At 36.5% G+C, this 13889-nt stretch overlaps 1 protein-coding gene across 4 annotated transcripts in view; it reads left to right on the top strand.

Moving 5' to 3' along the window:
* arhgef7b (Rho guanine nucleotide exchange factor (GEF) 7b) overlaps nt 1-13688 on the top strand; it is a 37496-nt gene extending 23808 nt beyond the window's left edge. The window contains exons 7-23 of one of the 4 annotated variants that reach the window (XM_048196468.1): nt 3240-3334; nt 3408-3503; nt 3674-3796; nt 3986-4124; nt 4734-4793; nt 5742-5888; nt 6195-6281; nt 6612-6690; nt 6791-6924; nt 7113-7334; nt 8483-8576; nt 9741-9791; nt 10357-10446; nt 11489-11659; nt 12092-12191; nt 12348-12402; nt 12506-13688. In XM_048196468.1, coding sequence (XP_048052425.1) covers nt 3240-3334; nt 3408-3503; nt 3674-3796; nt 3986-4124; nt 4734-4793; nt 5742-5888; nt 6195-6281; nt 6612-6690; nt 6791-6924; nt 7113-7334; nt 8483-8576; nt 9741-9791; nt 10357-10446; nt 11489-11659; nt 12092-12191; nt 12348-12402; nt 12506-12628 — 1866 coding nt within the window. In that variant the 3' untranslated portion in view covers nt 12629-13688. The remainder of the gene's footprint in view (nt 1-3239; nt 3335-3407; nt 3504-3673; nt 3797-3985; nt 4125-4733; nt 4794-5741; nt 5889-6194; nt 6282-6611; nt 6691-6790; nt 6925-7112; nt 7335-8482; nt 8577-9740; nt 9792-10356; nt 10447-11488; nt 11660-12091; nt 12192-12347; nt 12403-12505) is intronic. The other 3 variants (XM_048196469.1, XM_048196470.1, XM_048196471.1) reach the window with 3 other exon arrangements.
* Nucleotides 13689-13889: the final 201 nt, after the last annotated feature.

Raw genomic sequence — 13889 nt, 5'->3', positions numbered from 1 at the left:
TATGAATTCCTGTATTTGGTTATCAGTTATCAGTGTGTGTGTGTGTGTGTGTGTGTGTGTGTGTGTGTGTGTGTGTGTGTGTGTGTGTGTGTGTGTCTCTCTCTCTATCTGTGTGTGTGTCTCTCAGTTGTGCTGTAATATAGGTCATCTTTTCCATCTCATTGACCAGGGGAACAGCTGTGCCTGAGGCCCTGCTCTGTCTGTGTCTGTGTGTCTCTGTTGGTTATTTGTCATGTTTAACTGACCCTACTCTTCTTAAGACTGTGTAAGGCAGACTGGCTGAAGATGAAGAGTGTATGTCTGTGTGTGTTTCGGCTGGACGAGAATTTGAGGTCAGGCAGAGTTCAGTCTTTTACAGCAGCATTGGGGAGGAGATCTATTCAAGTTAAAGATGCAGTTTGAAATGGCTGTAACGGTCAGGCTGTCATCTCCAGGTGTCCAGTGTTACAGTTTGTCAGTGGTTGTTCCGTGTATGTTTACACACAAACTTTGTTCTTGGTCCTGGCTAGTTCTTGAGGTACAGAAAGTTAAAAATTGGAATTTTTCAAGACGAGGCTGTTAAAATGTAGGATCCACAACATAAAAGCTTATTTTTTTTTTATCTTTATTTAATTATCTGTCTTTAAGCCCTCATGCAACATGTGGAAGATTTTTAGATTGTAAAAATTCTATGCCTCTCTCATCCCTTACATCTATATTTAAAGGGATAGCTTACCCAAAAATGAAAATTCTGTCATAATTTACTCACCCTCATGTTGTTCTAAACCTGTGTGCGTTTCTTTCTTTTGCCTTATCAAAAAGAAGATATTTTGAAGAATATCGGTCACCACACAGTTGACGGTAGCCATTGCCTTCTATAGTATTTTTTTTTTCTCCCCCTATATGGAAGTGAATGGCTACCGTCAACTGTCTGGTTACCAAGATTCTTCAAAATGTCTTATTTTGTGTTCAACACAAGAAAGAAACTTTTTGATGACACAATTTTCATTTTTGGATGAACTATCCCTTTAATAAATATTTTAGCTCATTTAGTGCTGCATTGACACTAAATCTTACATTGGTTGATCTTGTACATGTTTTTCTGCCTTAAAAAATCTTTTCTGTCATGTTTTGAATGATTAATTTGATCATTAAGTAAGTAATATTAAATGGATGAAAAATATCAGCATGGATATTTATGGATGTTTTATATGGATGATTATATATATATATATATATATATATATATATATAAAATATACATGTATTTTTTCTAAAATGTGTATTTATTATACATATATACATATATATATATATATATATACACAGGTGCTGGTCATAATTAGAATATCATCAAAAAGTTGATTTATTTCACTAATTCCATTCAAAAAGTGAAACTTGTATGTTATATTCATTCATTACACACAGACTGATATATTTCAAATGTTTATTTCTTTTCATTTTGATGATTATAACTGACAACTAAGGAAAATCCCAAATTCAGTATCTCAGAAAATTAGAATATTGTGAAAAGGTTCAATATTGAAGACACCTGGTGCCACACTCTAATCAGCTAATTAACTCAAAACACCTGCAAAGGCCTTTAAATGGTCTCTCAGTCTAGTTCTGTAGGCTACACAATCATGGGGAAGACTGCTGACTTGACAGTTGTCCAAAAGACGACCATTGACACCTTGCACAAGGAGGGCAAGACACAAAAGGTCATTGCAAAAGAGGCTGGCTGTTCACAGAGCTCTGTGTCCAAGCACATTAATAGAGAGGCGAAGGGAAGGAAAAGATGTGGTAGAAAAAAAGTGTACAAGCAATAGGGATAACCGCACCCTGGAGAGGGTTGTGAAACAAAACCCATTCAAAAATGTGGGGGAGATTCACAAAGAGTGGACTGCAGCTGGAGTCAGTGCTTCAAGAACCACTACGCACAGACGTATGCAAGACATGGGTTTCAGCTGTCGCATTCCTCGTGTCAAGCCACTCTTGAACAACAGACAGCGTCAGAAGCGTCTCGTCTGGGCTAAAGACAAAAAGGACTGGACTGCTGCTGAGTGGTCCAAAGTTATGTTCTCTGATGAAAGTAAATTTTGCATTTTGCAATTAAAAGGAATGCTTTTAAAAAAAAATTAATTAAAAGAATTAAAAGAAAAATTAAAACTAACTCAAAATTAAAATAAATAAATATTTGAAATATATCAGTCTGTGTGTAATGAATGAATATAATATACAAGTTTCACTTTTTGAATGGAATTAGTGAAATAAATCAACTTTCTGATGATATTCTAACTATATGACCAGCACTTGTGTGTGTGTGTGTGTGTATTTATTTATTTATTTATTTATTTATTTAAAAAAAGTTCTATAAAAAATATATATTTTATGTATTTAATGAAATGGGGAAAAAAAATCCTTATTTTGAGCCTCATGTAAATTTGTATAGAAAATTAAAAAAAGATTTCATTGTTTGATTTGTTTTAGCTTGTGGATGATGCTTTTTTGCTTTGCCAGGTAATGGCTGCATTTCAAGGTTTATCCGCTGTCAGTTTGAGGACAGATTGAAGCTATATTGTGAGGTTTTAACTGCCTGAATGTATTCAGTGAGGTCAAATAGCTCTGCTCAAGTAGAAATGTCTTTAAATCTAGACTGAAATCAGACTTTCATGACATGGAAGGACTGGCCCAGTTCTGTCATCTCTTGCTCGTTCTCTGTGTGTCTGTAGTATTTTGTCTGCAAGGATAATAATGAGTGTGTTGAAATGGACCCTTGATTCAAGTCTCTTTGCTTTTGACCTGTCAGTTCTACAAGTGCAGTGTGAAGTGCTTCTCCTTTTTCTGGGTTTACCAGGATAATATTCATTCTACCACATATCATTGTCTGGTTGTTAAATGTTGAGCATGTGGGCTAGACTAAGAGACACATGATGAGTACTTGCCCCTTTTTTCCCCTGGAGGCTGATGCTTTTAACCCTCAGGATCAGCAGCAGCCATGTAAATTTGCATATATTTATTATGTTTATATATATATATATATATATATATATATATATATATATATATATATATATATATATATATATATATATGCATTACTTAATATATGACATTTGCACTTGTATGTAGTTAAAATGTACAGTATGTTATCTTATGATCACATTACACTGTTGTGATATAATCATTTAAAAATTCTAAAATATTATTTTTAGTTGTTGTACATGTGTAGTTGTTGTTGGTTTTTGTCAAATGCACAGGTGGTTCAGAATATTGTCCAAACTGAGACCGAATACTGTAAAGAGCTGCAGACGCTCCTCTCAACATATCTGAGAGCATTGCAGCCCACCGACAGGTACAAACACAAACCAAGAGTCCAACATAAACAGAGATAACAGTAGTTCAGTACTGAATTTCTCTCTTTCTAGGCTCAGCGTGTCAGATATCAGTCACATCATGGGAAATCTAGAGGAGATCAGCTCTTTCCAGCAGACACTGGTGCATTCACTGGAGGAAAGCGTCAAGTAAGAGCTCTGCTTCACTCAATTAGTCAACAGCGACATCTAGTGGTAGTTACCAATAATGTACCATACTTTAGTTCTGAAGTTTATCCACCTAATATGAGAGATATAAATTCAGCTGTTCAGCTTTAACATTATTTATTTGTACATAAATTGGTGTGTGTTGTGTGCAGAGTTTCAGAGAGTCAGCAGAGAATAGGAGGCTTCTTCCTGTCCCTCATTCCTCAGATGAGGAGTCTGTACGTGACCTACTGCTCCAACCATCCATCCGCGGTTAACGTTCTCACACAACACAGGTGCGTAACACAACATAATACACACAAACAACACAGGCACATGTATACACACTCACAGAAACACTGTGCATTGATCATTTACATTAAATCCGTTTTTTTTATTGATTCTTAACCATTAGGTTTAAAAAAAAAAAAAACAGTCTATGCAACATTTCCAATGGCATCTTTTTGCATATATGTATATTTCAGTGAGGAACTAGGAGAGTTTATGGAAAGTAAAGGTGCAAACACCCCTGGAATCCTCACACTCACTACAGGCCTGAGCAAACCCTTCCTGAGACTGGAGAAATACCCCACGCTACTGAAAGAGATGGAGCGGCACATGGAGGTACTGTAACTCTCTTACTACTGTTCAAAAGTTTGTTTCTGCCACTGAATTTAAAAAAAAAAAGGAAATTCTGACATTTTTTTTCTCGCAATTGCAAGTTTTCTTCTCACTAATTCTGTCACAATTGCATGTTATAAAGTCAGAATTGCATGATATAAACTAGCAATTCTGACTTTTTTACGTGCAATTCTGACTTTTTTTTGTAATTGCGAGTTATAAAGTCAATTGCGAGGAAAAAAAAGTCAGAATTGTAAGATAAAAAAGTCGCAATTATCTTTTTCTTTTTGTTTTGTTCCGTGGCGGAAACAAGCTTATGCTCACAGAGGCTGCATTTATTTGATCAAAAATAAAGTAAAACAGTAATATTGTGAAATGTTATTGCCATTAAAATAACTGCTTTCTATTTTAATATCTTTTAAAATGTAACTCACTCCTGTGATGACAAAGCTAACTTTCCAGCAGCCATTGATTTTTTTTTTTTTTCTTCAAGATTATTTGATGAATAGAAAGTTCAAAAGAACAGCATTTACAGCACCTCCTTACATCTTTTGTAAAATTATAAATTTAAACCAGTTTAACTCACTCATATTCTTCCTTGGTTCTGCCCAGGCGCTTCATCCAGATCATCCAGACATTCAGAAGAGCATGACCGTGTTTAAAAATCTCTCAGTGAGTATTATAAGGTCAACATCATTGATTTTTTTATTTTATTTTCTCCAGTATTAAAGGGATAGTTCATCCAAAAATGAAAATTTGATGTTTATCTGCTTACCCCCAGCGCATCCATAATGTAGGTGACTTTGTTTCTTCAGTAGAACACAAATGATGATTTTTAACTCCAACCGTTGCCGTCTGTCAGCCTTATAATGCGAGTCAATGGTCACACAATTTATAAGAGTCAATAAACATGCACAAACGAATCCAAATTAAACCCTGCGGCTCGTGACGACACATTGATGTCTTAAGACACGAAACGATCGGTTTGTGCGAGAAACCGAACAGTATTTATATCATTTTTTACCTCTAAAACACCACTATGTCCAACTGCGTTCATCACTCGGTTAGTGAGGTCTGATTGCGCTCTGACAACAGAAGTGATGTCTTGCACTCATTGAAGTATATGCGCGAGACATCACTGCTGTTGTCAGAGCGCGATCAGACCAAACGAATCGAGTGCTGCACGCGGTTGGACATAGTGGTGTATTAGAGGTAAAAAATGATATATATACTGTTCTGTTTCTCGCACAAACCGATCGTTTCGTGTCTTAGGACATCAATGTGCCGTCACGAGCCGAAGGGTTTAATTTGGATTTGTCTAAGCAAGTTTTTTTGATTCTTATTGATTGTGTTACCATTCACTCGCATTATAAGACTGACAGACGGCAACGGTTGAAGTTAAAAATCATCATTTGTGTTCTACTGAAGAAACAAAGTCACCTACATCTTGGATGCCCTGGGGGTAAGCAGATAAACATCAAATTTTCATTTTTGGGTGAACTATCCCTTTAAAGCATGAAAGATGTGTGAAATGGCACATGAGCTGTTTGTCTGAGATACATTATCTATCAGAATGGGATGCTGTGCTTATTTGTGTGTTTATTGTTGTTGTGTCTTCAGGCCCAGTGTCAGGAAGTGAGGAAGAGGAAGGAACTTGAGCTGCAGATTTTGATGGAGTCTATTCGGGGCTGGGAAGGGGAGGGCATTAAAACCCTGGGCTCTGTTCTCTACATGTCTCAAGTCCTCATCCAGAACCACGGCGCTGAGGTGAACGTTATCAAATAATCTATCTTTAAGCATAAAACCAACCATCAGGGGACACCCAGTATAAAAAGCTATATTTACATTAAAATAATTAACAGATCATTGGTTAATAGTTATAGTATAGTAATAGTTAATAGTAAGAAACGTCTTCAAAATGTTCTTTAATGGACCCCTGATTAAAAACCTTGGTTTAAGAGGAACCAGATATTATATCAAGAGTATTATAAAAGATTATAATTTACTGATTTTGAATTCAGTAAAATGGTAGACTCAAAATGAAATCTTTATTGTGATATTCTGCTTCCTCAGGAGAAAAACGAGCGATACCTGCTGCTGTTTCCTCACATTCTTCTCATGTTGTCTGCCAGTCCTCGAATGAGTGGTTTCATCTACCAGGTAAATGATTTTTCTGCCATTTCCCCCCCCCTTGTCATGTTTTGATATAATAACAGTTAAAATATTGTCTATTGCTGTTAAATTGTTTTTGGAATTTTTACAGCTTACATGATTATATTCGTTAAAAAATTAAAAACTTGCATATCCAGTAAAATAATGTAATGAATTTAATAAATTCTATTAATTTGCATTTTTTCACTGGATCTCAGGCTCCATATTATTGTATTATTATGTTGTTGTCTCATATTGTCTCAGAATGAATCTCTGCTGTTTAGTCCGTCATGTTTGCTCGAAAATGTTGACAGCTCATTGGTTTATTGACTTACACAGGGGAAGCTTCCTCTGACTGGAATGGCTGTTAATAAAATAGAGGACAGTGACACCACAAAAAATGCTTTTGAAATATCTGGTAAGTTTTCCAGCCAGTTGTCCTCGTGATTTTTACATATTAATATTGGTAGTTGTCAATAGTGCATATGCTTGAGCAGTAATGATGTTTTTGCATGCAGGAAATTTGATTGAGCGGATCCAGGTGATCTGTAATAACCAGCAAGATCTTCAGGACTGGGTGGATCATCTACACCGGCAGACCAAACGCACTTCAACCAGCAACTTGAAACCACAGAATGTCCCCTGCCATACGGTGAGAAACATCTACTTTCTACAAACACATACACTACTGTTCAAAAGTTTAGGGTGAGTAAGATCTTTTAATGTTTTCAATAGAAAACACTTATGTTCACCAAGACTGCATTTATTTGATCAAAAATATCTATATTAAAAACAACTGATATTCGGTATCACTCATCTGATCTTCTTCTTCCCTTTCAGCTGCCGTCTCATCCTCTCACTCCGTCCAGACACTCAGAGAATCGGGGTGTGAGCGGATCTCCAGTCTACCACACTCTTCCTCATCTCTCTTCACTCGGAACTCCTCACAGTGGGATGATGTGGGGGCCTCTTGAACCCCCCAAAACCCAGAAGCCCTGGAGTCTCAGCTGTCTCCGACCTGCACCACCTCTAAAACCCTCAGCTGCATTGTGTTACAAAGAGGTATATGTTAACACATGAAAAGACTACTAGCCATGAAACAATATGTGTACAGTGATTTACATATGATACACTGTGGATTTGTGAATAAATTATGTATTGGCTAATTATTGTTTATTGTATCGAACGTTTTTTTACAAGATGTAATATAAGTCTAAGGTGTCCCCTGAATGTGTCTGTGAAGTTTCAGCTCAAAATACCCTATAGATTTTTTTTTATTAATTTTTTTAACTGCCTATTTTGGGGCATAATTAGAAATGTGCCGATTCAGGCTGCGGCCCCTTTAAATGGTCGCGCTCCCCGCCCACGGAGCTCGCGCTTGCCTTAAACAGTGCATAAACAAAGTTTACACAGCTAATATAACCCTCAAAATGGATCTTTACACAGTGTTCGTCAAGCAGCATGTCTAATCGCATAAGTACAGTGTTTATTTGGATGTTTACATTGATTCTGAATGAGTTTGAGGCTATATGCTCCGTGGCTAACGGGCTAATGCTACACTGTTGGAGAGATTTATAAAGAATGAAGTTGTGTTTATGCATTATACAGACTTCAAGTGTTTAAAAATGAAAATAGCGACGACTCTTGTCTCCGTGAATACAGTAAGAAACGATGGTAACTTTAACCTCATTTAACAGTACATTAGCAACATGCTAACGAAACATTTAGAAAGACAATTCACAAATATCACTAAAAATATCATGATATCATGGATCATGTCAGTTATTATTGCTCCATCTGCCATTTTTCGCTGTTGTCCTTGCTTGCTTACCTAGTCTGATGATTCAGCTGTGCACAGATCCAGACGTTAATACTGGCTGCCCTTGTGTAATGTCTCGAACATGGGCTGGCATATGCAAATATTGGGGTCATACATATTAATGATCCCGACTGTCACGTAACAGTCGGTGTTATGTTGAGATTCGCCTGTTCTTCGGAGGTCTTTTAAACAAATGAGATTTATATAAGAAGGAGGAAACAATCGAGTTTGAGACTCACTGTATGTCATTTCCATGTACTGAACTCTTGTTATTTAACTATGCCAAGATAAATTCAATTTTTAATTCTAGGGCACCTTTAAATAAACTTATTTTGTATGGTGGTATTTTTTTAAATAAGTATGTTCACATCTAATTTTTGTATGTCTTCAGGATCTCAGTAAAAGTCCCAAAAGTATGAAGAAGCTTCTGCCCAAAAGAAAACCTGAGAGGAAGCCATCTGATGAGGAATTTGCTGTGAGAAAAAGTATGACACTCATGACTCTATAAAAATCTGTTCTGTTAGGGCTTGTTTACATCTGGTCACTTCATGCGTTTTTACTGATTGAATATAGATATCTGATTTGTTAAAGGGTTAGTTCACCCAAAAATGAAAATTATGTCATTAATTACTCACCCTCATGTCGTTCCAAACCCGTAAGACCTCCATTCATCTTCAGAACACAGTTTAAGATATTTTAGATTTAGTCCGAGAGCTTTCTGTCCCTCCATTGAAAGTGTATGTACGGTATACTGTCCATGTCCAGAAAGGTAATAAAAACATCATCAAAGTAGTCCATGTGACATCAGTGGGTTAGTTAGAAGTTTTTGAAGCATCGAAAATACATTTTGGTCCAAAAAGTAACAAAAACTATGACTTTATTCAGCATTGTATTCTCTTCCGGGTCTGTTGTCAATCCGCGTTCAAGACTCCGCAGTGACGCTGCTGACGTGTTATCTGGTGCGCCCGAGCTTCGTTTACAGTCTGAGGTAGACGCACACTGTAAACAAAACAACCTTCGCAAACATGTCTAAGGATTTCAACACAGAGGAAGACTTGCGTTTTTTTGCTCAGCCATATTTATTTGAACCCGAATACATGGACGAAGAACTAAGAGCGATGGAAGAAGCTCCTACACAGCAGCAACCGCTGTCACAAGCAGTCATGAACGTGGATTGACAACAGATCCGGAAGAGAAGACAATGCTGAATAAAGTCGTAGTTTTTGTTATTTTTGGACCAAAATGTATTTTCGATGCTTCAGAAAATCCTAACTAACCCACTGATGTCACATGGACTACTTTGATGATGTTTTTATTACCTTTCTGGACATGGACAGTATACCGTACATACATTTTCAATGGAGGGACAGAAAGCTCTCGGACTAAATCTAAAATATCTTAAACTGTGTTCTGAAGATGAACGGAGGTCTTACGGGTTTGGAACGACATGAGGGTGAGTCATTAATGACAGAAATTTTATTTTTGGGTGAACTAACCCTTTAAAATGGTTCCATGTACACTTGGCCACATAAATGTGTCTCCGCAAAACGGATATAAATCCGATCTTTAATTCCCGCGCTATATGCAAGTTTAACGGAGTTCACGTCATCAAAAGCAACAAATATGAGCTGCATTTTATTTGTCATCAGCTAAATTCAAGATCAAAGACCGCAATAGGAGAGAGCGCGGCAACAGCACTGGTAAGATCATTTAGTCTCAATGCTTTTAATGAAGATGATTGTGTGTTGAGCGTCTACGACTTACTTTCACTTTAATTTGCGCTAGTTTTTCGGCTTGCTGAAGAGATACTCAGCTGCTCATCTGTGCTGATGCTGCTGCAGTAACGCTGTCATATCTGGCTATAACATGTCATGTAGCCTATAACATGCTCTCTCACACTTATTTTTTTTTACATTTTGGAAGGAGTAAAATTGACAGATGTGGTTTCAACAACAAGATGCATTTATACTTGTCCAGTTTCGTCTGGAATGTGTCTCAAACCACCTCCTGAAGTCCCGAAAGCATTTCAGAGGGCATTTACACCTGGTCTTTTCGCAATCGGATAGCAATCCGATTAGAGAAAACGCAAGAAGTGACCAGGTGTAAACAGGCCCTTAGTGTTCACATATGCATGTGATGTATTTATTACTAACATGTCACATGTATCGCTTTTGTGTTTGCTGTTTAAGAAAACAGTCTCTTGCAATAATCTCACAATGTTACCTGATCACTGACATCTTTTGTGCTCTTCTTGTTTCCCATAAGGCACTGCAGCTCTGGAGGAGGATGCTCAGATCCTGAAAGTGATCGAAGCATACTGCACAAGCGCTAAAACACGGCAAACACTCAACTCAAGTATGTACTTTTTACACGTGTTATGTATTCTCTTGTGATTTTCATATACTTTGAAGGAACTTTGAAATCTCACTTTAGTCCCAGACTGTGTGACAGGAGTGTAATGATCGAAGAAAATATAACTGTGCATCCCACATAATTACGTCAGTTTTGTCACAATTTAAATGTATTTTTCAAGTTCTTTCTGAAATACACCGTTCTAAAGTTTGGGGTCAGTAATATTTTTCCTATTTTTTTTAAGAAATTAATTCTTGTATTCAGCAAGAATGCAGTAAATTGATCAAAAGTGACAGTAAAGACTTTGTATTGATCAACGAACCCAGAAAAATTTATCACAGTTTCAATAAACAAACTGTTCTCAACATTAACTGAGCAGCAAATCATCATATTAGAATGATTTTTGAAGAATCATGTGACACTGAAGACTGGAGTAACGATGCTGAAAGTTCAGCTTTCCCATCACAGGAATAAATGACATTTTAAAACAGAAAACATAAATAATGTGTAATAATATTTCACTATAGTATTTTTGATTAAATAAATAGAGCCTTGGTGAGCATAAGAGACTTATTTCAAAAACATTAAAAAATCTTACCAATCCCAAACTTTTGAAAGGTAGTGCATTAAAAAGTCCTACAGAACATCTTTGTCTGTCCTGAAGTCTCTGATAAACTTTCTTACATGTCTGTAAAATACTGCAACATCTTTTCTGAATTGTTGTCATTCGCTATATAAATGTGTGTTGACTAAACTCTTTACCACTATGTTGTTCACTCTAATATTTTCTGCTCTTTTAATATGCATCTTTGTCTCTTTTCCTCTCCCTTCCCTCCTTCATTTCTTTTGCACCCGTTTCTCTCTTATGTTGTCCTACCATTATTATTGCATTTTTGTTATATTTTCATTTAATTTTGTCACCAATTATTATATAATTTATTGGGCACCCTGGGCTCTCCCTCACTTTACTCCTCTTGGTTTGGTCCATCCTCTCAACCTACCCATCCTCTCCAATATGATTGGTTTGATCCCCATCCCTGATTAGCATGGCAGGGCACTGATTTGATGCATAATCATGTGCTGGCTGATGTTGACCAATCGTATGTGGATGCTGTGGGTTGTCGTAGCAGCGGATTTCCCTCTTCTGACCAATCTGAAGACTCGGACTATGACACTATATGGATAACTCACACTAACAGAATTGGTTCTATGTCCCGTAAGAGCTGCTGCTCGTATATACACATCAAGACTAAAACACTTTTTCTTTTATTTTGTTTGCATTGAAAGTGATGAGCTTAAATATAAGTTTTGCATACTGAAGAGATGGTTGACATGAAAGAGCAAGAAATATGTTTTCACTGCTTTTGCTCCATGGCTTTCATAGGACCCCATTTTAAAATTCTGTACGATTCAGAGTTACTATAGTGAACTAAAACTGAAATAAAAAAGAATAAATTCTATATAGATATATTTTTAAATAACAAAACTACTAAAAATGGCAAAAACACACAAGCAAATTACTAAAACTTTAAAATTAAAATGATATCGGAAATTCAAAATATGAATAAAACCTCTTAATGATGCTAAAATAACACTGGTTTAACCAGTTACAGCTGTTAACCTTACATTGTTAAACTTCTTCTTTCAGGATCAAAGAAGGAGTCAGGGCCACATATGCTTTTTCCTGAGGAGGAGAAAATCATTGTGGAAGAGACAAAGAGCAACGGTCAAACCGTAATCGAAGAAAGGTTCGATCACAGCTTTATGCGGCTAATTTACCTATTTACTTACTATTAAAATATTGCCACTTTGTCATTAGGTCTCTCAGTTTAATGCATTCATTTAAAATGAAAAGTATGTCTCAGTAGGTGTTCATAATGATTTAGTCTGGATGTTCTTTGCAGGAGTCTGGTGGATACAGTTTATGCCTTAAGGGATGAGGTACAAGAACTTAAGCAGGTCAGTCCACATGCCACATGTAAACATTCATTAATACTTCTATGTCTTTGAAACTGAAAATCTGGTGCCGTGACCCGGATGCTCTGATATTTTACATCACCAGGATAACAAGAGAATGAAGCGTACTCTTGAAGAAGAACAAAAGGCACGGAAAGAGCTGGAGAAGGTTGTCAGGAAAGTGTTAAAGAGTATGAACGACCCATCCTGGGACGAGACTAATTTGTGAGCCCATCTGTGCATTTATAAATGAAAACTGCATCTGATAATTGTGTGTTGAGTGTAGTACAAGTCCTGACCAAAAATGCTTGTAAATATTGTGACAAAACTGGACTTGATCCCCTCAGTCACAGTATTATGCCTTTTTGAACCTGATCCTTTTTAAGCCTTTTTTGTTTGCCAGTGCCAAGTATCTAGTTGAACCCATTTTCAGATATGCTAATGATAAGGAAATGTATTGAGGCTGGACATCATCTATCAGAAACTTACTTCTCGTCTCTACAGGATCAGGTGTGGTCTGGCAAAGCTGCCAAAATAACTTCTTGCAGTTTCATTTAGTTCACCGTCACAGATGTCATTGGTTCCTAGTGTAAAACTGGGAGTCTCAGGGATGATACACACACTGTACCTACAAATGTTGCCAGGCCTGAATCACTGCCTGCGTCCGCTGACTTTTAGAATCATTAGCCAATATGTTCAATAAGTGATGACATTAAGTAGAATTTTTCCAATGGAAAACCTTGCAATGCAATACTGGAGACAAATCTGAGGGAACTAGTCTTAAATGATTACATTTCAAAGTTGCTTTTACAATAACCTCAGTTTTAATTTCGTCTGGTTGATCTTTTGCACCTTGCAGCTTGTATCTTTTTTACTTTTATTATGGTCCTTTAACCCTAATTGTGCATTCACAGATTTTTTGTTTTGTACATAAATAATCCTTTATTGTATTTAATGCTCAGAAATGTGCCTTTTTGGAAAAAGAGATTTCCAGAATTTTGTCAGCATTTCTAGCTCTGTCAGCATTTCAAAGAACCTTTGTAAGAAAACTGTATGCAAGATTTATTTTAAATTAACACTGAATCTGTGGTTAGGAACTGACAGATTAAGAGTCTTATATGTTGTCTGTCTAATTTATGTATTTAAATGAAATATTGTCTACTGCAAAATGACTGTGTATTGTGAAATTTCCAGATAACCTCGACTACTTTCTCTTTCCAAAGCACTCTATCTATCTTACTCTATATTTCTTGCTGATTGAATTAAATAAATACAAATTCTTACTGTGACTCTTTGAAAGGTATTTGTGCTTGTCTCATTGCTTTCTTGCACTATTAGCTAAATTTATTCTTATATTGTCATAAGTAGATCCGACATTTGCATATAACTGCCTCCAGAGCAAGATCATTAGCTTTGATGGGTCCAGTTTAAACAGTTCGTTTGCATTTCTGTACAGACTTGAAGGATCCCAGATAGCAACTTTGTGCTGG

Source organism: Megalobrama amblycephala, linkage group LG7 (genome assembly GCF_018812025.1).
Source record: "Megalobrama amblycephala isolate DHTTF-2021 linkage group LG7, ASM1881202v1, whole genome shotgun sequence".
In the NCBI taxonomy this organism is placed as follows: Eukaryota; Metazoa; Chordata; class Actinopteri; order Cypriniformes; family Xenocyprididae; genus Megalobrama; species Megalobrama amblycephala.
This window is presented reverse-complemented; position numbering and strand designations above follow the sequence as displayed.